The 27811-nt window shown below is 43.8% G+C and overlaps 1 protein-coding gene across 2 annotated transcripts in view; it reads right to left on the bottom strand.

Moving 5' to 3' along the window:
* ARL15 (ADP ribosylation factor like GTPase 15) overlaps positions 1-27811 on the bottom strand; it is a 405338-nt gene that overhangs the window by 367778 nt on the left and 9749 nt on the right. The window contains exon 1 of one of the 2 annotated variants that reach the window (XM_059173964.1): positions 7465-7533. The exons of the other annotated variant lie outside the window; for it this stretch is intronic. Within the exon in view, the coding sequence (XP_059029947.1) occupies positions 7465-7518 (54 nt within the window). The 5' untranslated portion in view covers positions 7519-7533. Of the gene's footprint in view, positions 1-7464; positions 7534-27811 lie in introns of those variants that run through there. 2 annotated transcript variants of the gene reach the window in all.

A 27811-nucleotide genomic window follows, 5' to 3' on the forward strand; every position in this document is an offset into this window, starting at 1 on the left:
TCCAGGTGCTGAGGTCATATAGGGCTTCCCAGAAGAGTTGACAGACAGCAGGTCATTCCAAGATGAGAGGAGAGCGTGTGAAGAGTGCTGGAAGTTAAAAAGAACAGACCAGCAGCTGAGCGGAGAGGACTATGCCCCGGATCCAGAATGCTGGAGGCAGAAGAGAGGCAGAGAGAAGCCCACGGGGACAGCAGAGCCAGCTCCTGCAAGGCCCCTTCGAAACTAGGTTAAAGATTCTGGGCTTTCACTTCAGGAACAACAGGAGACTACCGAGAAGTTTCTAGCAAAAGCACACCTGCATTTCACAGACTATGCTGCTGCAGAGTGGAGAAATGGATTGAGAGGGGGCAAGACTGGAAAGGGAAGCCCAGCTTGGGGGCGGCTGCTAGGGTTTTCCAGCAGCGGGGCTAGAAGCCAGGGAACAGCAAGCAGCAGAGAAACGAGGTCGGAATCTGAGACGATGGGAGGAAGCGCAGAGGTGTGGGCCTGATGCAGAACAGTCCCTGGAAAGGCAACGGGATGGGCAGTTGTGCTGGTCACTGAGGAAGGAAGCACAGATCTAGGGTGGTTTTAGGGGAGGAAAGATGCGTTCAGTCTAGGTGGGACTCAATGGGAAGGATCACTTATTTCAGAGTCAGGCTGGGGCAGGTCAGTCTTTCAGGTCTGCGGCAGACCAGTCTCTATCTTGAGAGGGGGGAAAAATGCATTCTTCATTCCCCAAATTAGAACACCTAAACCAAACAGATTTTATCTTGCTCTTATCTGGGCTCCAACTGCAAAAGATGTTTAAAAAAAATTTTTTTTAAAGGCAGTCCTGTCCATCTCACACATTCCATGGTGTAACTCTTTCTATATAAACAGATTTTAAGATGGATATTTGTGGCTCTCAACAAGTTCATTTTAAGGAACACTTTAAATTCTCCTGCCTGGGAAGTTAGCAACATTAGCCAGAGATTCTTACTTTACTTGAGAATATTACTCTATTGAAGAAAACAATCCTAAACCCTCCTTTCCTAGGTTTTAAAGCATATAAACCCCCACTTACACCCTTCGAAATAAAATTGCTGGGAACAACACTAACCATATGTGTGCATGTGTCTGGACAAAAAAACCTATGTTGATATTTATAAATAAAACATGAGATTCAATCTTGGCCCAAAAAGTATCAATGATCAATCCAACCGGAAGCTACACTCATCACAAACACAAGATCACTCTCGCTGCCACACCATGTGCTCATTCAATGTATGTAGAGATAATGGTTACAGGCAATAGTGACTGTACTACACACTTTCCTGAAGGTATACCGCACTGGTCTACACTCCAGCCATCGAACAGTCTGCCTTATCTCATTTCCTCATGAAGAGCCTGCAAATTGTCCCCCAATGCCCATTCTTTTCTACATTTCAAGAACAGAATCCCCAGAGTCTTCCATCCTTGAGTCCCCATCGCCAAGCCTCCTTTGTAGTGATGTAGACCTGTGACTCAAGTTCCAATACTCAGGAGGTGAGGGGAAGTGATGTGTGCAGCTCCCAGGTCATGCCCATAAAAGGAACTGCTTGTCCTCTGCTTCTCTTTCCCACAGTCTAACAAAGACGCAGGAGCAGTGAGCTGTCTACAGCCAGCACCTGAGCAGAACCTGGGCAATGAAAGAACAAGCCAGAAGGAGTCCAAGTCTCTAGATTTTTCCATGAAATAAAAATTTGCTGTTTAAGTCACGGTTACTATTTTATTAAAAGAGCCAAGCCAGTATCTTCATTCACTTCTGTTCAATTACACAGAGTGTCTTCAGGGAAGGAGTGCCTCATTTGGTCGTGGAGCTTTTCATTTCTTTATCATTATCGCACGTATCACTGCAGCCCACACAGTTTACAACACGTATTTAGGCTGCAGTCTTCAGGAGACCATACCTGTTGTGCCAACACCAGTCTTCTCCATCTGGTCACATATTCAACCTGTTCCTGAGTTTGTTGCTCAGGAACAAATATTTGGGGGCAAATATTGTCCCCAATATTTGAAGAGCCCACAAACAGGACTTTCAGTCCATCCCACAAGTATTTAACCTTGGTTAACACATGATGGGGACCTCCTAATGCCAGCATCAGGACTTGCCTACCGTTGTTGACTTGCTTTCCCTCCAAGAACGAGCAACAGTTGTACAGAATGCTCTGTACTTCTCCCTTTGGTGCCTGTGGGAGGCAGAACACTCCTTCCCCTCCCCCACAGGAGGGGCACATCACAGTCCCCAAAACCTGCACACATGTTCTGTTCTGTGGCAAAAGGGCCCTCTGCAGATGTGACTCCTGATTCAGCCAAAGGTTAGCCTGGATTATGACCCACAAGAACCCAACTGAATCCCTAAGGATCCTTACAAAGAGGGAGACTAGAGGGTCAGGAGTGACCAAGAAGCGTATGTGACAACTGAAGGAGAGTTGGGAGTGCTGTCATTACTGGAAGGGGGCCCTGAGCTAACGAATACAGGCAGCCACCAGGAGCCCAAAAAGCCAAAGATGAGTTGCTCTTCTCAGGAAAGAACCCGGCCCTGCCAACATCGTGTTCTGAGCCCAGTGAAACCTACTTCAGACTTCCGACCTCCAGAATAATAAAATTTATGTTCTTTCAAGCCACCAAATTTGTAGTCATCTGCCTGAGCAGCAATAGAATATAAATGCAGGACCCTTACATGTGGCACTGTACATTATAAGAACTCAATCGAAGTTTAGGGGAATCTTTATGCAGGCCTAAAAAGCCAGATGGAAATTAGCAGTTTTATAAATGAGAGTTGGGGGGAGGAGCTAATTGGGTGATGGGCATTAAAGAGGGCACTTGATGGGATGTGCACTGGGTGTTCTATGCAACTGATGGATCATTAAATTCTACCCCTGAAACTAGTAACACACTATATGTTAACTTGAATTTAAATAAGATTTAAAAAAGTGTTTTCCCATTTTATTGTACTAGCATAGGTAGCTCTCCCTGTCCCCTCCTGGGGGGAAAAGTCACAGAAGTTGCATAGGAGCAGTTTGGCAGGGTCAAGCAAATGTCCTAGCTCAGTAAGGATAACCATTACCCACTGCTGAATGAACTGATCTCAGGATGAATGTGGATCCCTTTTTTTTTTTTTTTTTTTTTTTTAAACAAACTGATTGTTGTAAACGATGAATGCTTGCTGGTAAAATAATAGCATTTGACACTTCCTGTGAAGTCAGACAAATCTAGAGTTTTCACAGCTCTATTACTAAGCAAAAGCTCTAACCATGCATGTTATGTTACTGGTATTTAGATCAAATATCATTCATCACTAGACTGAATTAGTTCCTGCAGGTGTTGGATCCAGAGAGGCAACAACAGGCCAGTGGGGTCATGTGCTTTAATCAATACCATCCTGGGGGACTGATTAACTGCCCTGACTTCATTCCCTTCAGGCCTCGTCATTTAGTTTTGATCCAAGGGGTTCACCATCCATCAGAAAGGTGGCTCCATGCTCAGACTACAGCTCCACACTGCTTCCGGCCACCACCAGCTGCTGTGCTGCGGGTGTGATGGTTCTTGTTCCCAGCTCAGAAGTCCCTAGAGCTGGATCCAGTTTCCTGGGAGGGCACGCACACTGACATTCCAAAGGAAAGTCCTAAACTATGCCCCCAACATGCCCTTTATCCCAGAGTTAATCTGCAAGTGACCACAGAAGATTCATTTCAAAATCATATTCTCATGTATGGTGGGTTTCCACTGCCAGGATTTCATAAAATCATAGACCCACAATTGTAATGTAAACTCCTGGACTGAACTTACTTCCCCTCCTTCCTCCTGACCAGAGCCCAGTGAATGTTGTTTAATATCCAAAATAGTTTAGATCCATGTAACAGGACTCCTTTTGTTTCAAAAACTAAATTACTTCTTTGTAATACATCAGGACATCACATTCCGGAGAACACACATTATCTCCTGCGCTACTCAGCACAGGACGAGGAGCTTAACTTCTGGTTTTAAAGGCTCTCCTGCTACACTACTGCAGTTTGTTCTAGGCCGTGGTAGCCATTAGAACCACTGCGGAAGTGTCAGTTTCTCCACCTGTGGCTTAAGTCTCCTGCCTGCAAGATTTATTTTCTTCAATCTCCCGACTTAGGGCACTCAAAGCATTTTCTTTCAATTCCTATAGAAAGCTCTGTCTATGCCAAATGTTGGAGAAGAATGGATAGCATGCACAGGATAGCCTTTGTCGTCTCAGGAATGATTTTTATTCAAGTTTTTAATGTTTAAGGTTCAGTATGCATTCACTGTATACAACACATTTGTACCTTGGAAGTGTTCGATGTGTAAGTCCTGTATATATTCCATTTCGGTCTTGCTCATTTCACATTACAGATTCTTAAAATGTAAAAAATTGGCCTTTATTTCCTTTTTTTTTTTTTTTTCTTCCTTTTAGGGGCTTAATCAGCTGCTATTTGTCCATGTTAGAAACACATAGAAATAAAAAGTCACCTAAGACCATTTCTCACCCCATAAACTCAACCATACCTTTTTTTTTTTTTTTAGAACTTTTTATTTCCAGCAGGTGCCAAGATTTCAGGTTTATATTATTTACAATCCACAAGATTTTTCCTCCTCTTTGTTGCAGTCTGTTTGGGCTGCCATAACAAAATACCATAGATTGGGTGGCTTAAATTTTATGCCTTCATTCATCTAGAAGTCTGAGATCAGGGTGCCAACATGGTCCAGTTCTAGCAAGAGCTCTCTTCCTGGCTCTTAGAAAGCCACCTTACAGCCCCAAAAGAGCAAACTTTCCAGTCTTTACAACGGGCTAATCCCATCATGAAGACCTCACCCTCACGACTGGATCTAAACCTAATAATCTCCCAAAAGCCACATCTCCAAATACCCTCAAGTTGAGGATTAGAGAGCTTTAACATATGAAATGGGGGAGGGGAATACCTCAGTCCATAGCCCCCTCCTTTGAGGGACAATTTTTATCAGCCTTAGAATTCGTCCACAGCCACAGATTCTTCATTAATAAGCAGAGGCCCAGGTCTGTGGCCCAGGCTAAGCACTAGGTATTCCAGAAGAACTAAACAATGCCTGCCATCAACAGTGCCAGGATTCACAGGTACCAGTTGTCCATATCATATTGTGTGGACTCCCTGGGGTGGCCATGCTCAGAGCTTTTGTCCAGAGAGGCACAGATGACCGAGTCTCCAGCTGCCACAACTCTATGTCCACCATGGGAGGCTCTGCTTCTCCTAGGCCGCTGCCAGCCAATGCCTAGGTATGCAGAGGTCCCAGAGTCAGACCTTTCCTGCCCATCCCAGGGCTCCTCCAACAAGCAGTTTCACTCAGGGAGGCCGCCACCTGCCCCAAAACTTCCTCCGGAGCTCCCTGCTGTCTAAACGTCCTTCCTTCTTCCCATTCTCCATGCAAGGGAGTCAACCCAGCAGCATGGCCTTAAGGCTCTCTCTCTTCTGTTCCCTTCCCCTTATCCTTCACAGACATTGCCCTGAGTCTACTCTTGCATAGTTAAACCCAATTTAGCATCTGCTCCTCCAAAGATTAAAAAAAAGTCATGCTGACAAAGTAACTTTACATAAAATAAACATGTCTAATTCCCAAATAACCTATGTATCTAATTGCCAACAAATGCCACCCAATTTTGTTTTGAGCCTGTAAAGGTTATGTATGAAATCCAGCATCCTGAATGAACACATAAAACACATGAAGAGATATTCAGCAAGACAAGCAGCTAAAACAAGTAATATAATAAAAATCTGGGGCGCCTGGGTGGCTAGTGGGTTAAAGCCTCTGCCTTCGGCCCGGGGATCAAGCCCAGCATCATGGCTCTGATCAGCAGGGAGCCTGCTTCCTCCTCTCTCTCTGCCTGCCTGTGATCTCTGTCAAATAAATAAATAAAATCTTAAAAAAAAAAAAGAATAAAAATCTGATTCTTCTTAAATTCAACTTATGGCTGACAACTGCTCCTTTTAATGGAAGTAAGGGGACGTAGAGCTACTGAGCACGTGCCACATCCCAGCCAGTGTAGGAGTTACAGGGGAGGATCCAAGGACAATCGCAAGCTAGGCTCGCTGCCCTCAACCCTACAACCTGTGGTCATATCATTTACCTCGAATTCTTGCTTTAACCATTTGATAAGTTCCTTAAACTTGTGTGCACACCTGTGAAGGATTCTTTTGTACACGATGGGAAACAAAATCATCAAGTTTTTAAATTCTTCCTTGGGAAATAATTTGGTCTTCAGAAGTAAGTATCATTGTATTTCCTGTCCACAGTCTCAGAAACCCTTCCGCCTAAGCCTTCAAAGGGAGAAGACAACACTTTTGTTGCTGAGTCTCAAGACTGGAAAAGTCCTCTTTCATGCTCTTCCACAGAGATAACACTCCAGGTTTCTGAATTAAGAAATTGGCTCAGGGCATTTGAGTCAACTGGTAACAGACGGATGTGGGGAGAGAAAAAAAAAAATGCTACAGTGGGTTGGGATTTTCTTTTTCTGCTGCAAAATACATCCTACGTACAATAAAGTATATAAAGGAATTATGTAGTTCAAAGAATGACTATAAAGCAAACACCACAAATATGCCGTTCAAGTTAAGGAGACTATTAGTGAAGCATTTAAGACTTTTTTTCCCCCTTCCTTCCAATCTCTTAGGGCAGAGTTTCTCAACCTCAACACTATCAGCATGTTGAGCCAGATAATCCTTACCTGCTTAACCAGTGTGTGGTTGGACGCTTAGCAATAGCCCCGGCCTCCATCAGCTAGCTGCCAATAGTACCACTACACCTTACCCACCCACCCACCCCCAGCTCAGCTGTGGCAACCAAAAGGCCATTGCCACGTATCTTCTGGGAGCAAAATTCACTCACTGCTGACAACCACCATTGCCCTGAAAGGTAACCTCTAAAATTCTGCGTGTCTTTATAATGCATCTTTATATATGCAGTCCTACAACAATGCATTGCTCAGTTTTGCTATTTTTGAACTTTGTAGAAATGAAATCAAACTGCATGTATTTTCCTGTGACTTGTCTTTTTTCATTCAAAATTATGACAGTAAAATGTATTGTCAATTGTACAGCTGGAGTTCATGTACATTTCTTAAGTCAACTATTTCTGTGGCTGTATAGCATACTAGGAAATTAAAACTCCACAATTAATCCAGTCCATTACTAATAGACATTCCTAACACTGTATTTTTATGAATACTTCTAGGGCCAGTCACTGCAGAAGTCGTCTTATAATTATAGAACAATTTCCTCTGAGGCATATACCTAGGAGTAGATTTGCTTGTATCACAGAATATGCTGGCATTCAACTTTATTGTTTTCCAAAGTGGGTGTAGAAATCTACACGCCCACCAGCAGTGGAGGGCAAATCCCGTGGTTCCACGTGCTCTCCAACACTCAGTTCTTCATATATACTTTCACAACATTTGGTACTGCAGAAATACACAGCGCTTACCGTGTGAATGCCAATTCTACAAACAGCAAATGAGATCTGGATACATTCAGACATTCTCTACGAGATTAAGAATAAGAAATTACAACTAAATGTTTGTCCCACGGAACGGACTTCTCCCCCCTTGACTTGCTTCCCTCTTTAAAGAAAATCTGCTGTATTCTGACATCTGCTTTGTGAACAAGTAGCAGAATTTTTTCCCTCCTGTTTGTTCTAGGCCAGCTCACGTTAAGACCTTGTCGATAACAAAGTGTGTGGCACAGGGCTTTAATCACGGACTAGAAAGCAGGGCCTTCAATCGCAGTAACAACTCAATTCAGTATCATATAAGAAATGGGATTTGTTGTAATGGCTTGATTTCATTTCAATTCTGCTCCAATATCCAATTTTTCATTCTTTGTTAGCAGTAGTTTTATAAGCACTTATGTAGTTCAATTCTTTGGCTATAAATGTCTACAGTCCTTATGGAAAAGTTAACTTCGTAGGGGCGCCGGGATGGCTCAGACAGTTCAGAAACCAACTCTTGATTTTGGCTCAGGTCGTGCTCTCAGGGCTGTGAGACTGGGCCCCACATGGGCTCTGGACTGGGTGTGGAGCATCCTTGAGATTGTCTCCCCCCTCCTCCCTCTGCCCCTCCCTAAAAAAAGAAAAGTAACTTTGTAGAAATGAAAACCTCCTAGTTAAATATTGAACTTTTTGAAAGGGCTGCATTTAGAGAAGACTGAGGTTCTCAGTCTCTGAGTATCACTGCAGTATTCCCTTTAGAATTTACCACTTCTCCCAAATCAAGTTCAGATTCCTAAAACTCATGCCCACTTGCAAAACCATGCATACCAACACAAATATGATTTTAACTGGAGAAACGTCTGCACATTAAGTTGGTAGATAGTCAAAGTAACTCTGTACAATTTGACACTGTTTTCATGGTTATTGTAAAGTAAAGAACTTCTACATAAATATTTACAATACCACAAATCTCAGTCACGGTTGTCATCCGTTGTGCCAAGGAAGCAGAGCTACAGGATTCCTGATTCCCATGGTAGCCAAAATGCTTTTAAAGATATATTCCTTCTGAAGGTCAAGAAGTCCTACTAGATTGATTCTTCAAAAAAGTCTGACTCTAAGAAATTAAACTCTGGAATACTGGTAAGGAAAAGATTGAAAGCCAAAGGCGCTGTATACATGAACATCCAAATAAAAAATAACACTGGGGGGAAAAAATCAAACTCAGAAGATAATTTGTTGGGTGCAGTTTTTAAGCTAAACTTCCAGAAGGTTCCATTCACTGGTGCTACTGGTTCAGAACAAGTGACTGATGACTTAATCTCGGGGAATGTTTCATTAAGCTATCAACACTACTAGGTTTCTTTATTTTGAATGAAAAGCCTTACTGAAAATACCCTGGGGCAAGGCTAGAGGCTCCCCCCATCAGCTGGGAGACAGAAGACTCACTACCCCTAGGTCCCACATTCACTCTTCCCTTCCACCTTTGAAAGTCACACCAATTTGTTCTTTATACAAATTGATTTAACAACCCTCAGTAAGCTGAAAAGGTTATCCCCCCCCCCCCAACTTGGAATAAAAAATTCTATTTTCCAGCCATCCCTTGAGCTAGGAATGGTCCTGTAACTCAATTCTCCATAACAAGATTTAAGTGAAGGGTGAACATAGGGTACAGACTCTAAGAGGGACCCTTCTCGCTCTTCTGTCTTTCCGAGCTTTCTCCACTCTGTAGAAACAGCTTGTTGTAGTCTGTGAGACTGGCTGTAGCTCCAGAGGCTTCCTCAGCGGGAGTGCACCCTGAGAAAGACGGGCCCATGAAGAGGAGCCCAAGCAGGAGTGAGCCTGGGGACACGTGTGACAGTGGAGCTGCCATACCAACCCCTCCACACTCAGTACATGGAACAGAGACCAACTCTGAACTTGTTTAAAAATGGTTTTGTGTCTCTCAGCCTCCTAATCCTAACTGCTACTGAGCACTATTTGTAAGTAGATGTCCCAGGGGCCATAAAGGAGTCCTAAACTTTGTCATTAGAGAAGGACTCTGTGAGAGCTTTACCTTTCAAAAGGGAGATGTTCACTGCTTAGTTATTTAGAAACCCATTTCCACTCCTTTTTTACACTCCCAAAACATAAAAGTACTGTTTTGGGATTGCCAAAGCCATTACCCTGAAAATCCTGAACTTAACTGCATTTTCTTCTAACTAGCCTTATTATCTCATTCCTTCCTCCCCTTACCAATACACAGTGACTTCACGTGGCATCCCACCGCTGGCCCAGCAGCAGGACCACCATCCAGCTCTAGCAGCCTTCTGCACTACGGTTCTCACCAATGGCGTCTCTCCTCTAATTAGAGGGAGTCAGATAAAGAGGGCTGAAAGCATAATAAACTTCCTCTGGCCATGGCAGAAGAACCAGTAGATACTTAAAATGGATTAGCTCATATTCTCTCCCTGTACAGATGCTCTATTTGCAAGAACTCATTTTAATGGTAAACCCATGGGACATAATACACAGCTGAGAATGAAAAATGAGTAATTATTTCCAATTAAAGAATGAAGCTCTACCCTAGATAAACTCTGACCCAGTAGCCTCTAAATCAGCATCTATAAATCTACATGCAGACATGCCTAAGAACTAAAGAATGTTCTTCACAATAGCCTTCAGAACAATCTCCTCTTTGCAGTCTGACAAAAGTGCAAGACAGATGCTGTCAAAATTAAGATCTGTTAAGATAGGTCTCTAGAACAACATGGGTAATCCAGAAGAAAAATATTCAAGTTGAAATAGGATTACTTACAGTTTACTGTTGTTTTCCCTAAGAAAATTCAAAGGTGAGCATGAAAATAAAGGAGAAAAAAAAAAAAAAATCTTCAACAAGATGGCAGCAAATGTTATTTACTACAACAGTCCAAAATGAATTTCAAGGTATAACAAATTTTCAGTTCCAGAGGGTGTAAAAACACTCCATTTCTCTTCTTCTAAAAGCTATTTTAATAGCCTGATGTGTTATGCAACCCATCCTGATGTAAAGATGGTCATGTTTCCTTATTTTCTCCTCTGTAATTCTGCGTGTGGGAAGATTAAGAGGTTTATCTAGCCAAGGCCAATTCTGTGGAGTAGTACGAGTAACATCAGAACTGGGGCAACAGGAGAGGAGGAGGGAGAGCAGTTAGAAGCCCTTCGAAGGAGGCCCATACCTGGCTCATCTCTTGCCAAAGAAAGCAACGCTCTAGCAGGTTCTCTTGACAGCATCCCAAAACAAATGCGCTAGAGGCAAAGATGCAAGATTTGGGGAACTGTGGACAGAGAAGACCCGTTCTAGTGCATTCCACTGTGCATGTGAGCCTCAAAGTGCTGGGTGGGTGGAATCCTCCCTCAGTAAAGGTCATGCCAGTCGCCATGCTTTAGTCATTCCACCAGACTGACAGAAACAAAGCCCTGGGAATGCCACTTACTTCGGAACCCAGTATTTCTCTTCTGTGAGTGTTGGCACTAAAAACATTAACAGTGAATTATTTAACAATTCCCTCAGTATGCTCTAAAGGTTACTTTCCCCAAATAAGAAATAACTTTTTTTTAAAGTCCTAAGTGTTTATTTATAAAATACAATTTGTTTACAAAACGTAGAGGATTTTGTTCCTCAGCATCTATTTTATAGCTTCATCAGAGTGTGATCATGAACCTAGAAAGAAACATTTACACCTAAAGCAAAGCTAACAAAATTGGCCTCTCGACATTTTCTACAACATTTTCCGGCGTCAAAGTGCCGCCATCATCCCAAGAGCACCTATACCTCCCAAGGGACCACCAGCTGTCTGGCTATGGGATACAGCAGTTCACCTAGTAATTTAAAAAGAAATCCTTGCCCTCACCTGTTAAACAGAGACACAGACACACACACACACACCCTATGCAAGAGCTTTCTGTGAAATTTAGTCACAAAGATCTGAAAAGCCATCTAGCAGAAATAACCTCAGAGACTGGTGAAGTCATGTAGCAGAAATAATCCAACACACGCATAAATCATCCTACCAAAGTTTATTGGTTTCATCACAGCAACGTTTTGGCCAATCTTCTGCAAACAGCACTGAAAGTCACAGGTAAGATCCACACAGATGATTTTGGCTCAATGTTGAAGAACAATTCTCTTTTTGAAAATTCTAACTTAAATAGTACAACAAGGAATGAAACGCTCTTATTTACCAGATTAAAAATTAATACCACTTGCCTTGGGGAGTTTATGCCTTCACTTTTTATGAGGCAGTGAAGATAAATTCAATCCAAACAAACAAACAAAAACCCCTTATTATACTGAGTGAATCAGGAAGTCCATCAGAGAAAGACAATTATTATACAATCTCTCTGATATGAGAAATTGGCGAGGGTCCTGAGGGGTAGGGAGGGGAAAAAATGAAACAAGATGGGACCAGGGAGGGAGACAAACCATCAGAGGCTCTTAATCTCAGGAAACAAACTGAGGGTTGCTGGGGGGTTGGGGAGTGGGAGAGATGGGGTGCCTGGGTGATGGACATTGGGGAGGTATGTGCTATGGTGAGCACTGTGAATTATAAAACTGATGATTCACAGACCTGTACCTCTGAAACAAATAATACATTCTATGTTTAAAAAAACAAAACAAAACCTTGCTAAGCATCATTAACGTGACAGGCATTGCTTGGCAAATATTACGTATACAAAGATAAAGCAGACCAAACCCTGGCATCAGTGGTCTTCTAATGCAGGAGAGTGATTTAACAGACTTGTGACAGACAACGGCAACAGAAAGAAATGTGTTCAGCATAATGAGAGGTATGTACAAAGGGGTTTAGGGAGACATGGTGGGAGTGCTGAACCCACTGAAGACTTTCTAGAGGGGAAAACCTCCTTAACAGAGTTCTAAAAGATTAGGAGTTAGCTAGGTGAAAGGAAGTACAGAAGAGAGTTCCAGCTGAGCGTGACCCGAGTAGAATCATGAACCATCAGAGGACGGGCAAGCATCCGAGGACTACTGGTACAGGCCTTAAAAATCCTATTTTTAGGGACACCTGGGTGGCTCAGGTGGTTGAGCAGCTGCCTTTGGCTCAGGTCATGATCCCAGCGTCCTGGGATCGAGTCCCGCATCGGGCTCCTTGCTCAGCAGGGAGCCTGCTTCTCCCTCTGCCTCTGTCTGCCATTCTGTATGCCTGTGCTCGCTCGCTCTCCCTCCCTCTCTCTCTGACAAATAAATAAAATCTTTAAAAAAAAAAAAAAAAAAATCCTATTTTTAAATAATCACTTCTCAATCTGTTATTGGTCCTTACTGTCTACATACTATCTATGATGCATATTAATATACAAAACATGGTCCGTTTAAGACTTAACCTCTAACTGCCTGCACTAAAGGAAGCTCCATTTGTCCAGGATTTTATCAAGGATTAAGCAGCCTGTCAAGCTACAAAGCCCGCTCTGCCTCTAGACTGCTGCAGACGGAAAAGGCTCACCCCCAAGCTTCCTACAGCTGATTAAACTAGAAGGCCGTCCATCTTCAAGCTGGCCAACAACCACGGTGTGGCCCAGCAGGGAGAGCTGGGCTAGACCAATCATTCTTGCTCTCCAAAATATGAATGGAAAAACACCAAGAAGATGAAGCAGTTAGCGGAGGGAAGTGAAGCTGAGAGAATACAAAAAGCAAAGCTATTAAGTAACTTCATGACCATGAAGAATCACAGCAGCCTACATTTAGGAGGAAGCCAAAAGTAGGACTAAAAAGAAACTACACAGAAAAGAGATCTACAAAGCAGAGAAGAACAACTCAGTTATCTCAAGAAGTAGATATAGGGGCGCCTGGGTGGCTCAGTGGATTAAGCCTATGCCTTCGGCTCAGGTCATGATCCCATCCTGGGTCGAGCCCCACATTGGGCTCTCTGCTCAGCGGGGAGCCTGCTTTCCCACTTCTCTCTACCTGCATCTCTGCCTACTTGTGATCTCTCTGTTAAATATATAAATAAAAAAAATTTTTTTTAAGATTTTTATTTATTTATTTGACAGAGATCACAAGTAGGCAGAAAGGTAGGCAGAGAGAGAGGAAGGGAAGCAGGCTCCCTATGGAGCAGAGAGCCAGATGCGGGGCTCGATCCCAGGACCCCGGGATCATGACCTGAGCCGAAGGCAGAGGCTTAACCTACTGAGCCACCCAGGCGCCCCAATAAATAAAATCTTAAAAAAAAAAAAAAAAGGAGATATAGAGAGATACAGCTAGGTGAAGAATAACTGAATAGAGCTACAGAGAAGTCGGTTTCTAAGTGAAAAAGTTTTATGTCCTCCAGCTTCTTCTGCAACTATATATGGCAATGTGACCAAGTTCTGGTCAATGAGATTATCAGAAAGTCTGAAGTCTTACAGAGGGAGGTACGCTCTTCCACACTGTCTCCACTCTGCAGCTTGGAATGCAGAAGTGATGGCAGGTGCTCTGGCAGCACTCTGAACAAGGAGTTTAAAGTCCACATGCTGAGCAGTAGCATCATAGGGACCGTCCCTAACAACTTCCAGACTTACCTGAGAAGAAAGACAAGTATCTACCTGTTGAAGCCACTACTTTCCAAACAATTCCAACCCTAACAGATTAAGTTGTAGAGACTATGTAATCTCAACAAGAAGGATAGTCCCATAAGACAGTTAAATGGAAGTGTGATGCATTCCACTTTACACTAGTATCTTCTTCAATGTAGAGGTGGGGAAACCACAGTCAGCACATGACAGAACTAGGATTTGGGAACCCAAATCTTTCCGACTTGGGAGTCCAAAGTCATTAATCATTGAAAACAAATGAATGCAAATGAAGTCAAAGAGAGAATAGCAAGTTCACAAGTATTTGATGGTTCCAATTCTTGGACTACCAAAGCCTATTTTAAAAAGCTGAATGCAGTGGAACTTACCAACCACAGTCAACACTTCTGACAAATCTCCATGACCTTCTAAACTATCTAGACATAAAGACTTCTCCCAACACAAGTATTCTACTCTCAGTACCTAGGGAAAAGGCGCATGGCCACCAGAAACTGAATATAGGCACCAGCCCCTTGTCCATGGCAGAACTCTGCCAAATTCTGATTTTAAGGAGTGGAATGGACTTCTAAGAGCACGGAGGATTACTGAAGAGACCTGCAGTGCATATTTTGTTTAAGGTGGCAAAGAAGTCTTTCTCATTAACTGTAAGGAAAAGAATGGCCCAGACACAGTGACAAATGGAAGAGCTCAGTATTAATATTTCAATCCCCAGGCAATGGCTGGCCCTGGGATGCTTCACTGCTACAGCGTGGTAACATGGTCATCCTTTTGAAAGGCTTGGGAGTTTAGATGACCAAGTTGATGGCCGTGTTCATGGCATTAATCCTCCTCATTAAGTAAATACACATTAGTACCAAGCACCTATTTTGTGCCCAGCAGTGTCCTCTGTGCAGTAGACTAAAGCAGTGCACAGAGCCCCTGCTCTCATGAAGTCTACACTCTAGTTGCTGTGCCAGCAAAACCAAGTAAGTTAGGGGGCGCCTGAGTGGTGCAGTCAGTTGAGCATCCAACTCTTGGTTTCAGCTCAGGTTGTGATCCTAGGGTTGTGGGATCAAGCCCTTTAAAGAGTCAAAAATCAGGGTGCCTGGGTGGCACAGTTGGTTAAGCATCTATCTGGTTAAGCCCCCACATCAGACTCTCTGCTCAGCGAGGAGTCTGCTTTTCCCTCTCCCTCTGCTGCCCCTGCTTGTGTGCTCTTACTCTCTGCCAAATGAATAAAATCTTTAAAAAAAAAAAAAAAATGAAGAGTCAAAAAGCTTATTGGTTTATGAATTAGACTGTCTGGACTTCGTTTTTCTGATTGTGGAAAGGGAAGAAAGCTAAGTATGACCTTTGAGTTTAGACAGACCTGTGTTCAAATAATTCAGGGCATGACCCCAGAAAACTTACATGTTCTGAGCCTTAGAAACCAGTCCTCAAGCATTAGAAAAGACGACTACTAACCTTAGTGGACCACGTACAAAAGCATCAGGTGCTTGGCGAAGAAGAGACACTCTCTCAAACTCACTGAAGCCCAGGCCAAGCAGTCCCCATCTGCCGCTGGACAGTGTCCCTGACAGGTCCCCCAGCCACCACCACCCCTCACCTCTGAATAATCCAGTGTCCATGCTGCTGTGGAAAGAGCAAGATTTCAACATGCAAATCAGGTCCCATTGCTTCCTGCTTAAAACTACTTATTAGTTTAAGCATAATCTTAAATGAAACTCAAATCCCTAGGATAACCTCCTGGCCCCAGAGGATCCTGTCCAGCTTCCCTCTGGAATCTGGCTTCAAGACCAGTTTCTTTGGGCCACTCTTCAATAACAGATACCCACCAAATTCATGACGTCTATGAACAGAAATACCACTTTTCCACATTTGCTGAAGACAAATGACCCCAATATCAAGGCACTTGGGGGAACTACTTGGGATCTTCTGTGAAGTCCCAGGGCTGCCTGTGCCCCGCTCAGGTGGCTAGAATCTACCTACTTGTGGTCCCCAGGAACTCCACATAGTTCCCTTTTTTCCCCAAGGGACACTACTTTTTGTCTTGTAGGTTTTATCCCCGTCCCTAAAGTCTGACTGCTGGGTAGCACAGGCCCTCTCTCCTTGCAGTTCACATCCTTGTCGCCCACCTTCTCCCCAAGGTGTGCAATCTGGCCCTTCTTACTGCATGGCTTCCACTGCTAAAAAGAAACAGGCAGATACAGGGCAGTGGACAAAAAAAAAAAAAAAAAATTCCTTGTAAGTGAGGTCTCCATACTCCTTTTCCTTGTTTCTAATTGTGTGAATAAGCAAGCCTCTTAAACTCCTATCCTCTGCCTCTGGGAGGGTTGGTCTCCCCCAAGCCCCGTTCCTCACTCTCTGGCCAGACAATGGATTCACAACCCACAAATAGGGTGGCCTACAGCCCCTTGCAAGCCACTCCCTTCAGGTGAGTCATTATCATTTCTGAGGGCAGAGCTCTTAATCAAGGATTCCTTCAAGATGATTAATAAAGAAAAAAAAAGACGGTTAATAAAGGCTAATGAAACACTATTACTGAAACTGTATGGAGCCATATACAATTTAAAACCATGACCCTGATTATCTTAAAGTGAGACTTCCTTAAAATTAAGAGACTACTACACGCTGGATGTTTTGCAATGTCATCTCTGTCCTCACAACTAGAGCCACAGGGACATTTCTTGGCCTGTCAGATGAAACGCTGAGAAGGTGTTACCAGCACATGGCAGCAAAGGGACAGAACTTCGATTTCCACCTAGGTCTGATTCTCAACGAGTGGTTTTCTAACTACATCCCAGGCAGGGTTCCAAAGAGACAGTTGGATATTTAAGAAATGTTTTTTATAAAGAGAACTGAATTTTTATTAGAGACAGAAATGAAGAAAAGCATACTCCAAAGCACTGTACGTGAACTTCTAACACACCGGAGACCGCCCACGCACCCCCCACGCCCCATCCCTGTGTGCAGCCAAAGTAAGGAGTTTTTGTTGGGGGGGAGGGTCAAGCCTCAAAATAAAACCTGTATTCTGCCTTCTGGTGGATGATTTAAAATGAAGCTACTTTAAAATCTGCAAACTTTGCAATTGTGATTCCATTATGATCTTATTTTCCGCTTAATGTTACAAAAAAGACACGACCCAATGAACCGGGAAGATAATCCCTCAGTTCTCATTCATCTAAATGGCTAAAGTTTAAAATCCTCTAAATCTAGGGGCACCTGGGCAGCTCAGTGGGTTAAAGCCTCTGCTTTCGGCTCAGGTCATGGTCCCAGGGTCTGGAATCCAGCCCTACATCGGGCTCTCTGCTCTGCAGGGAGCCTGCTTCCTCCTCTCTCTCTCTCTGCCTGCGTCTCTGCCTACTTGTGATCTCTATCTGTCAAATAAATAAATAAATAAATAAAAATCTTTTTTAAAAAATCCTCTAAATCTATATTGAGTTTTGTGTTTATCAAAACAGCTGCATTGTCCTCACTGATCTAGAACACATCACAACAAAAGAGGAATTGTAAGTTTGTAAAAATCATCTACACTAAAATAGAATTTGTTTAGATATCTGAGTTCTGCATAAGATGGGTTGGAAAGAATTTCACTGTTTAAATTAAAAGAAACATTTAAAATCCGCCCCTACACCGCAGTGATTTTTAAGTAACTCATGGTAAGCAGAGAGATGGTCTCACATTAGGGCCAACCGATAAGCAGGGGGAGAAACTGAAAGAAATCTTGCCATCTACTTTACCTTCTCACTCAATCCATGAAGCCCTTCTAAAATGTCCTTAACAGGTTGGAAGCAGCCCCTGCTATCATTTCCTGTTCACAGCCAACGGTAGGCAAACGATCATCCATGGCCCAAATGTGGCCCACTGCCTGATTTCGTAAATAGCATTTTACTGGACTACAGCCACATCCATCTATTTATGTATTGTGTCGGGCTGCTTTAGTGACACAATGGCAGAGCTGTGTAGTTACGAGACAGACTGTATAGCCTACAAAGCCTAAAATTTTTACTAGCTGGCCCTTTACAAAAAAAGTTTGACTACCTGTTCTAGCCCACCAGCTGGAGTCTCCAAGCAAAGAACTGTATTATAGTCATTGTTTCAGGTGCTAGTTCAGTAGATACTGGGTTACCCTTGTCTTATCTATGGTGCCCAAGGGCCTACCAAACATTAGGCTCTCAATAAGTATTGGAGTAAGGAATGTTAGATAAGAAGGGAGAGGCAGGGAAGAAAGATGTATAGGGCTTTTCTTCTCCCAAACTAATTTGACATTTATCCTTCATGGAATATTTAAAAAACTAATAGATCCCTTTTCTTGTTATTTGAGCTCAGGGTTGTACATCTGAATTAAAATCCAGGATGTGAAGTCAGTATTCCATTCCAAGCAAATAAACACAGATTAAAACACTGTTTTATGGAAGTCATTAATTTTGAACACCCAGGAAAAGGCTACCCATACCAACTCAGAATATTCATTTGTTGCTGTGGTTTTAATATCACTCACCACAATAATATAAAGCAATTGCGCTAAATTATCTTTGCCTCCGACATGAACTCAGCACTCTGGATTTGGGAAATGGAAGAGAATTGCTTTAAAAAAGAGGAGTGAATCAAGCCCTCAATGAGCTTGTTAGATCTTTTTTCATCTCCATCATTTCTTCCTAATCATACATTTTTATGTTGGTTTTCAAGATTTCTGTATGAATAATTAAAATATGCATCAATTCCTACACAGCTCTCTATAATTTTGACTTTTTAAGCAACTCACTTCATTATACTTGTGTTCTCCTATGTAACAAAGAATCTGATTTCAAGAGTTTTAAAATTAGCAACTGAAAATCTATTCTTGTCATGGAATCAAAAGAGAAAAACGTTACTCAGTCTGCTTTCTGCAACTATTTAAATTCCCGAGCACATGTAATTCCTGATAAAACGATGAGGACTGAGAAGACAAGGAATGGAATATTGAAATACTGGATAATGAAATATTGATGATTTCACTGAAATATTAATATTTAATTAATGCAATTTAATTAATTTAATTAATTAATATGAACTACTATTTCATTGAAAATATTCTTGAATAATGAAATATTCATCTATGGGTACTTCCAAGGATAACCAATGCAGTTAGATGTTCTCAAATCAAGATATATTTGGGGAACATTAAAGCATCACTCACACAGGACAAAATTGCCTACACACTCAGGATACAGAAAAACGGCAGTCTGAGTCCACAGAAATAGAGAATGGTTCCACTTCAGGCTCAAGAAGTAATCCTGCCCACAGCGCAAGGTCAGGGCTGTAGGAGTCCTGAAAAAGTCAGTCAATGCAAAGGAAATCCAGGAAGGATCAAATAATCCTATCTAAAGGACCCAGTCTTTTAAAAATGCAACCTGAAAACCCCAACAAGTCATGGGGAGATTTAGGTTACACTAAGAAATTTTACTGGTGAACTGTAGGATGTACAATATCTATACAAAATAGAACAGAAATTCAACAGTTCCAAGAGGCTTCCTACACCTCGCACAGGGACTTGAACCAAGAACTAGCTGCAGGCAAGAAAAATTACAAATGACAAAAACCTGCAACAGTATCCAATAAATGAGCCCAGTACTCCATCTTCTCCAACTTGGGGCCTCTCTGAAAACATCTCTAAGGAAGGAGGCTAAGAGAGCCGGCCAACCAAGCACATACGAGGGGGACAAGGTCTCAAAAGAAGAAACGACTTTTGTTGGAACAGTAAGTCTGGGGAACGACCTCAGAAAAGGGGCTTGCTGAGTTTAAAGAGAGTAGTCTTGGGGTGCCTGGGTGGCTCAGTGGGTTAAAGCCTCTGCCTTCGGCTCAGGTCATGATCCCAGTGTTCTGGGATCGAGCCCCGCATCTGGCTCTCTGTTCAGCAGGGGGCCTGCTTCCCTTCCTCTCTCTCTCCCTGAGTCCCTGCCTACCTGTGATCTCTGTCAAATAAATAAATAAAATATTTTAAATAAATAGATAGATAGATAGAGGGAGTAGTCTCGTTTGGCCAAACAACTCAGGTTGCAGCTCCAAGCAGAGCTGGCCTACAGACAGGTGCAGGCCACTGTGGGCCATGCCAGGACCTTTCACCCCCAGAAATCAGAAATAGCGGCCACTTGGAGCACTAACTCAGCAGCTGCAGTATCTTTAAGCCAATTACTCTGCACTGCGTTTATCAGATGGAGGTAGGAAGGTTTTTGAAAAGCTGGCACTGGGAAAATGAATTGGACTAGAATTTTTTCAGTGACCAGCATACCCTAAGTCCTTATTTCATACAGAAAGTCCCAGTCCAGGGGTGCCTGGGTGGCTCAGTCAGTTAAGCGTTGGGTCATGATCCTTGTGCTCCCTGATCAGCAGGGAGTCTGCTTCTCTCTCTCCCCCGCTTGCACTGTCAAATTTTAAATAGAGGGGCGCCTGGGTGGCTCAGTGGGTTAAAGCCTCTGCCTTCGGCTCAGGTCATGATCCCAGGATCCTGGGATCGAGCCCCACATCGGGCTCTCTGCTCAGCAGGGAGTCTGCTTCCTCCTCTCTCTCTCTGCCTGACTCTCTGCCTACTTGTGATCTCTGTCTGTCAAATAAATAAATAAAATCTTTAAAAAAATTTTTTTTTAAATAGAATCTTTAATTTTAAAAAAATCATACAAAAAACAAAAACACAAAAAAAGAAAGTCCCAGTCCAATAACCGCAGGAGAGTAGTTCAATAATAGCACTTTAAAAGTGCTCAGGATACTAGGGGTGCCTGGGTAGCTCAGTGGGTCAAAGCCTCTGCCTTGGGCTCTGGTAGTGATCCCAGAGTCCTGGGATCAAGCCCCACATCATTCTCTCTGCTCAGCGGGGAGCCTGCTTTCCCTCTTTCTCTCTCTGCCTGCCTCTCTGCCTGCTTGTGATCTCTGTCAGTCAAATAAATAAATAAAATCTTAAAACACACACACACACACACACACACACAGAGTTTCTCTAGTCTTAAAATAAATAAATAAATGAATGAATGAATAAATAAATAAATAAATAAAGTGAAAGTGCTTAGGATACTAAACTCCTTTAAATGCTTTCTGCATTTTAACTCTGATGAAAGTACTATTATCATGACCATTTTGCATACAAGGAATGTGGGGCACAGCAGGTAAAAACCAGAGAATGCCAAAGCAGGCAGAATGGACCCCAAGGTCTAGGTCCTTTACCATTCTCTGTGCAGCCTCTTGGCCCAATCACCGACTTTGCAGCCATCCCGTGTTCCTATGCCAGGCTCTGGCAACAATGAGGCCCACAACCCAGCCCTGCCAGGCGACATACCATGCTTGGTCGGGCAAAAGATCCAGGAACTGAGGCCTGAGGTGGGGCGGGGCAGGCCCATTAGCACCTCTGAGCCAAAGCACAATGGACACCTTAGCCAGGCAAGCAGGAGCTGGATTTCTGCCACACTGATCCCCTAGGCCAGGCATCCCTGCAGCGTTCTAAGGCAGCTCTAAGGGCAGCCCTGGAGGGAGCCTCAATTCAGTATTGGTAGTCAAAGCCTGGGCGAAGATGACTTAAATGAGACTAGGAGGGAAAAGGAGGACTTACCAAGTTCTAGCTCTGATCATTTGAAATAGGTAGAAGTCAGGGGTCGGGGTAGGACAGATCATGCAGGCCATTTCGGCTTTACGAACACATCCAGATTATCACACAATGGTTCCAGAACACAGCGTGCCAGACTACTTCCCAGGCTGCCCTAGCAGAATGGCCCCAAGCAGTTCTGCCTTCAGAAAAATTGGCCCTACAAGCTACCTAAGACCAGCTTTCACCAGCTTCAACAGTTTCTGGACTCAGCACTTCAAACTACCAGTTCTCTGCCCTGGAGTCTGGTGCCAGCCGGGACCCCAACCCTGGGAGCCCCTCTGTGGCTTGTGCCAGGGCAACCAAGTCCCCCAAGAGTCCAGTCTCCTCCCTCTCTAGGGACCAGGACACCCTTAGAAGCTTGACTCCTCTTAGCAGAAAAGTATAGGCAGAAGGTGTGAAGATCTGAGCTGTGGGTTTATTTATCTGAACTAGGACCCTCCCCGCCCCATAACACTACTAACTTGGACTTAACCTTCTCCCAAACACGTAACCAAAGAACTGCCAGCTCAAATTCTTTTGGAAGCACCCACCTGACTCCATCTTTCACGTTACAGTTACCCTGACCTCACACTCCTTGATGCTTCCTCTCCAACAAGCCCACCTCACAAGAGTCTCCCTCCCCAGCCTTTCCAGAGAGCCCTCTGGCAGGGTGTATGTCCCCAAGTAAGTTGATTAACTTTTCAAAGTCTCAGTTTTTACACCTGAAAAATGGAGCTGATACTAGTTATCTACTTCACAGGGCCCTTAGAAAGTGACTGCCAACCTTGAGGGCATTCTGCTAAGTGAAGCAAGTCAGAGAAAAACAACTCTGACAGGACCTCGAGGCACAAACCAGCGCACAGATAGAACAGAAAGGTAGTTGCCTGAGGCAGAGTTTGGAGAGTGGCAAAAATGGGTGAAATGAGTCAAAAACTATAAACTTTTAGTTACAAAATTTAAAAAGTCCTAGGGAGGAATGTGCAGCATGGTAACTTTAGTGAAAGATACTGTATTGCATATTTGATGGTAGATCTACAAAGTTACAAGGAAAAAAAAAACTGTAACTATGAATGGTGAAGGATATTAATTCATTGTGGTGTTCATTCTGCAATCTATACAAACATCAAATCATTGTGTTGTACACCTCAGTTATACCTCACTTAAATACCTTCATTGTTGATATTGGCAGGTATTTTCTGCTCTGACGATGAGCAAGAGGAAGCATCAGAGAGGGGATCTGGCACTGTTCTGGAGTACAAGTATTATTTCAGTGACTCCTCACCAAACCCAAGGGGGGATTAAGAGTAATTCTCCCCCACTGAGCAGAGGAATAAAGCACTGAGCAGTCACTTGCCAAAGACACAGTGAAGGTGAAGCAGGGCATCTTACCCCGGCAGGTGGAGGGTAGGTGAACCATGAAACCCCTCCACACCCAGAAGCGCTTTGCAAAGTATCCCATCCACGGGTGGCCAACCTCAATTCCTTTGAGATCTTCGAGGCTCTCCAGACCAATCCTACTCCTCTCAAGACTCAGGAAAAGGAGGGGCACCTGGGTAGCTCAAGCATCTGACTCTTGGTTTGGGCTCAGATCATGATCTCAGGGTCTGGAGATCTAGCCCAGTGTGAGGCTCCACACTCAGCAGAGGGACTGCTTCTTTCCCTCTCCCTCCGCCCCTCCGCACCCCCCACACTCATGGTCCTTTTCTCTATGATAAATCTTAAGCGGGGAGACAAAGGACAAGATGTTCTAATACCCAGCGCTCTCAACCTCTCCTTCTCAAGGACACTGACTGACCTTCACCTCATTCACTGAGAATATATCTGAACCTGGCTCAGCCTCTCTCGTGGAGTCCTGCCATGGTCCCAGCAGCTTTGCCATCCATAAGCATGCTCCATCCAATGCCTTGGCTGTATTTCTTCTTCTCCTAACCTCCCATCTTTTCCATTGCCAACCGTGGCCACACTAGAGCTTCCCCTCAGAGAACAGCTCTACCTCTGCGATCTTAAGTTCAAATACCCTTTGATCTAACCACATTGAACTCTCCTTCCCTCCAGTTTTCTTAACACTCCCAAGGATGCCTATCACTCAGCCTCATCAAGACCACCAGTCCCTTGTGCATCCTTTACCTTGTTTGCCCTTCCAGTAAGTCAGCTCACTGTCTGTCGCTTCAACCATGGTCTTGCCATTGTCCTAAATGTCTGGAAGAAAAAAATAATTCACAACCCCACCAGATTCAGGCCATTGTTCAGTCATGGCTTCTGAACTTCACACCAAACAGCAACCGACGCTTCCGGTTCCCCGGTCATTACTCGCCGTCGCTCTTTAGCTTCAAGCCCACTCAGCCAAGCCCATACTCCACATTTCAGTCACCATCAGCCAAGGGACTTCTCGGTCTACTTCATCAGCATTTATCCATCTTCAGTTTGGCCCCATGTAAAGAGGAAAGGTGCCCCTCACTGTTCCCGGCCCCTCCAGCTCTGGCTCCTTCCTCTTCCCCTTCATGGAGCAATTCCCTGACATGGAGCAACTTCCTGACAGACGTCACTGCAGCAGCGTCAACACCTCACCTCCCACCAGGCCTGAGCGCACCCTGGCCCACCCAGGTCAATGCAGACTCAAATCCAGTGGCCACTTTTCCGTCTTTATTTTCATGATCTCTGGGCAACTGGCCACTTCCTCGTTCTGGAAAGATCTCCCTTCTCAGCCTGCTTGACTCCACACTCCCTGGGGTTTTCTTCCCAATCTTTCACTTCTCTCTCAGCCTCTGTTTTGGCTCTTTTCCTTTTTTCCAATCCCACAAAAACTGCTTGCCTACTATAGGCCTGCATGAACCTACTATATGCCTGCATGAACTGAGGGACTGGGCTTCCTGGGGATTCTTCTCTTCCTATTCTGCATGACCCTCCCAGATGGCAAGCTCATTCATGGCTTCAGGTATCACCTAAGTGGTGAAGACTGGGAGTGGAGACATTAGCCCAACCGGAGTTCAAGTTCTAACTCCCACACCACAGCCAGGACACTCCATTTCTCTAGACGATAGTTTTCTAATCTCGAAGATAACAGTAATGAACAATACATGAGAAACACTTAACACTGTGGCTCCCACATGATAATATAATAGTCTATGGCAAGGAACAACAAAGGCACCTACTGTTTCTTACTTCATCTCCAGGAGTCCTCTCTGAGCTCCACCAACCTACATGAAACCTCAACTCGGATTTTGCACAAGCAGTAAAAACTCAACAACACCAAGATTAAATTCCTCATTTTTCTCTATCATGCCGTTCCTTCAAGGGTGACCTACCCCAGTACATGACCCCACTAGCCACCCCAAAACTTACGGTGGTTTTAAAAGATGCCCACAAATTCTTCGACTTCCTCCTACCAAGAGGTGGTGTCCATCTCCTGCTCTGGACCCTGAGCTCACCCGTGGGACTGCCTTGATGAACAAGATAACAGTCCACTTGGTACCACGAGGCTGCTGAGGCTCAGTCAGAAAAGACTGGCAGCTTCCACCAGTCTCCTTTGGCACATTCACAGTGAGACTTCCACCTGGACGTGAGAAGTACAATCCCTCTGATACAGCATGGAGACAGACCATGCAGAGAGATGGCCCCAGGAGTCCACACTCTTCAAGCTGTTTGGCTGTTCCCAACCCCAAATGCAAGACAAGTGCATGAAGAAGACTTGAGATGAGCCCAGTCACCATTTGACTGTAGCTTCCTGAGGGATCCTGAGCAAGACCAAACTTGCTGGCCCTAATCTACCTCTAGATTCATGAGTCAACGAGTTCTTGTGCACGGCCACTCTTTGAAGGTGATTCATTAACACGACAGAGAACCAGAATAACGCTCAAGCCAAAAATCTAAGGATTCCCTAAAATCGTTCTCACCTCCTACATCCAATTGCGGAATTGAAGCAATTCTTTAAAGCATCTACTTCTGCAGATTGGTCCTACTCCTGACTGGTGGTGAATACCATCACTCCATTCCTGAACCAGGAAAACCGCTCCCGGTCTTCTTGGTCCCATCTGGCCTCCCTTCCCATCCCTCACAGTGCAGCCCGATCAGCCCAAGGCAGTCCAGGCAAACTTCGGAGGTTCCCATGACGTGACCCTCGCTGGGCTGTGCAGCTCCAGGCACATCCACTGCTCTTGACTCTGCTCCAGGCACACTGAGTCCTGGAAGGTCCTTGAAGTGTGGGGTCACTTACCCCCGAGGCTCTGCACAAGCTTTTCCTTCTGCCTGGCTCGGCCGGTCACTGGGCCAACTCAAGTCCAACATTACAGATTAAAAAGGACTCCTCGGGCGCCTGGGTGGCTCAGTGGGTTAAGCCGCTCAGGTCATGATCTCAGGGTCCTGGGATCGAGTCCCACATCGGGCTCTCTGCTCAGCAGGGGGCTTGCTTCCCTTCCTCTCTCTGTGATCTCTTCCCTTCCTCTCTCCTACTGTGATCTCTCTCTGTCAAATAAATAAATAAAATCTTTAAAAAAAAAAAAATAAAAATAAATAAATAAATAAATAAAAAGGACTCCTCTTGGAAGCTCTCTTGGGCCCTCAAGTCTAAGTTAAGTTTCCTCTCAGACACTCCCTCAGTAACTTTTACTTCACTCTAAATGGAATGAGCCACTCCAAAATGTAACTGCCTATTTTTCATCTCTCAGAGTGTAAATTCCCTGACAATAGGCCAATGGCTCATGCACTTGTATCTCTGTAGAGCCAGGACATCAGAACCTAAAAGGATCAAAAAATTAGAGTTGTTTCAGTGAATGACTGATAAATTATATCAAGGCAACTCCATCACTTAATAAATAAAACTGGAAGAATGCAAGACAGCTAACTCTTCCCGAAAGTATACAAAAAGGACTAAAATTTTTTTTGAAATGAAATGAACACTTGAGATTACCTAATTAATCCCATCTTTTTACAGATGAAGAAACAAGTTAATGAGACTGACGGGCTTGCCCAAACCTCCACACCTGGTTGGTGGCAAAGACAGGAACAAAAATCAGGTCAATTAACTCCCATGGTATCATTGTGACATGTCCGAATCTGAGTAAACCACACAGCTGAATAGCACAGGAATTTCAGAATATGGCCAGTAAATTCTCAAGATTAAGAATCTGTTTTATGGGGCGCCTGGGTGGCTCAGTGGGTTAAGCCGCTGCCTTCGGCTCAGGTCATGATCTCAGGGTCCTGGGATCGAGGCCCGCATCGGGCTCTCTGCTCAGCAGGGAGCCTGCTTCCCTCTCTCTCTCTCTGCCTGCCTCTCCATCTACTTGTGATTTCTCTCTGTCAAATAAATAAATAAAATCTTTAAAAAAAAAAAAAAAAAAAAAAAAAAGAATCTGTTTTATAGGGGCGCCTGGGTGGCTCAGTGGTTTGGGCTGCTGCCTTCGGCTCGGGTCATGATCTCAGGGTCCTGGGATCGAGCCCCGCATCGGGCTCCCTGCTCCGCAGGAAGCCTGCTTCCCTCTCTCTCTCTCTCTCTCTCTCTCTCTCTGCCTGCCTCTCTGCCTACTTGTGAACTCTGTCTGTCAAATAAATAAATAAAATCTTTAAAAAAAAAAAAAAAAAGAATCTGTTTTATAATCCTCTTGTATTATATTATTCTCATGCCTGAACATACAGAGTAGCTTTGGGCAACTTTTGGGCAACTCCAATTTCTTTGGAGTACACACCCATCAGAATGGGTAGTGAGAAGGACTGATAATACAAGTAGTATTGGTGAGGATATGAAATAAGTGTAACTCTTACACTGGGAGTGGTCCAATTGGTTGGTACAGCTGCTTCAGGAAAAAATGTTTGCCAGTATTTAGTAAACCTGAACATACATGTACCCAATGAGCCTGAAATTCCATTCTAACCAACAGAAGTTAGTATCTCCACCAAAAATATGCACTAGAAAGTTTGTAGCAGATTCCAAATATCCTCAAAGTGAAAACAGTCTAAATGCCCAACAACAGAATGGATGGATTAGTAATGATATATTCATAATTACACTGCAACAAAAAAAAACAAATTATTGATTCATCCAGTATGGATGAATTACACAAGCATGCTGAGTGAAAGAAATCCTAAGCCTATCTGTGATTCCATTTATGGGACATTCAAAATCAGGCAAACCTAATCTAGTTCAGTACTACCTGTGAAGGGACAGAGAGAGCCTTCTGGAGTGTTTGAAAGGTTTTATATCTCCGTTTTGGGGGTGATAACATGATGCAGGTA

The sequence above is a fragment of the Mustela lutreola genome, chromosome 5 (genome assembly GCF_030435805.1).
Source record: "Mustela lutreola isolate mMusLut2 chromosome 5, mMusLut2.pri, whole genome shotgun sequence".
In the NCBI taxonomy this organism is placed as follows: domain Eukaryota; kingdom Metazoa; phylum Chordata; class Mammalia; order Carnivora; family Mustelidae; genus Mustela; species Mustela lutreola.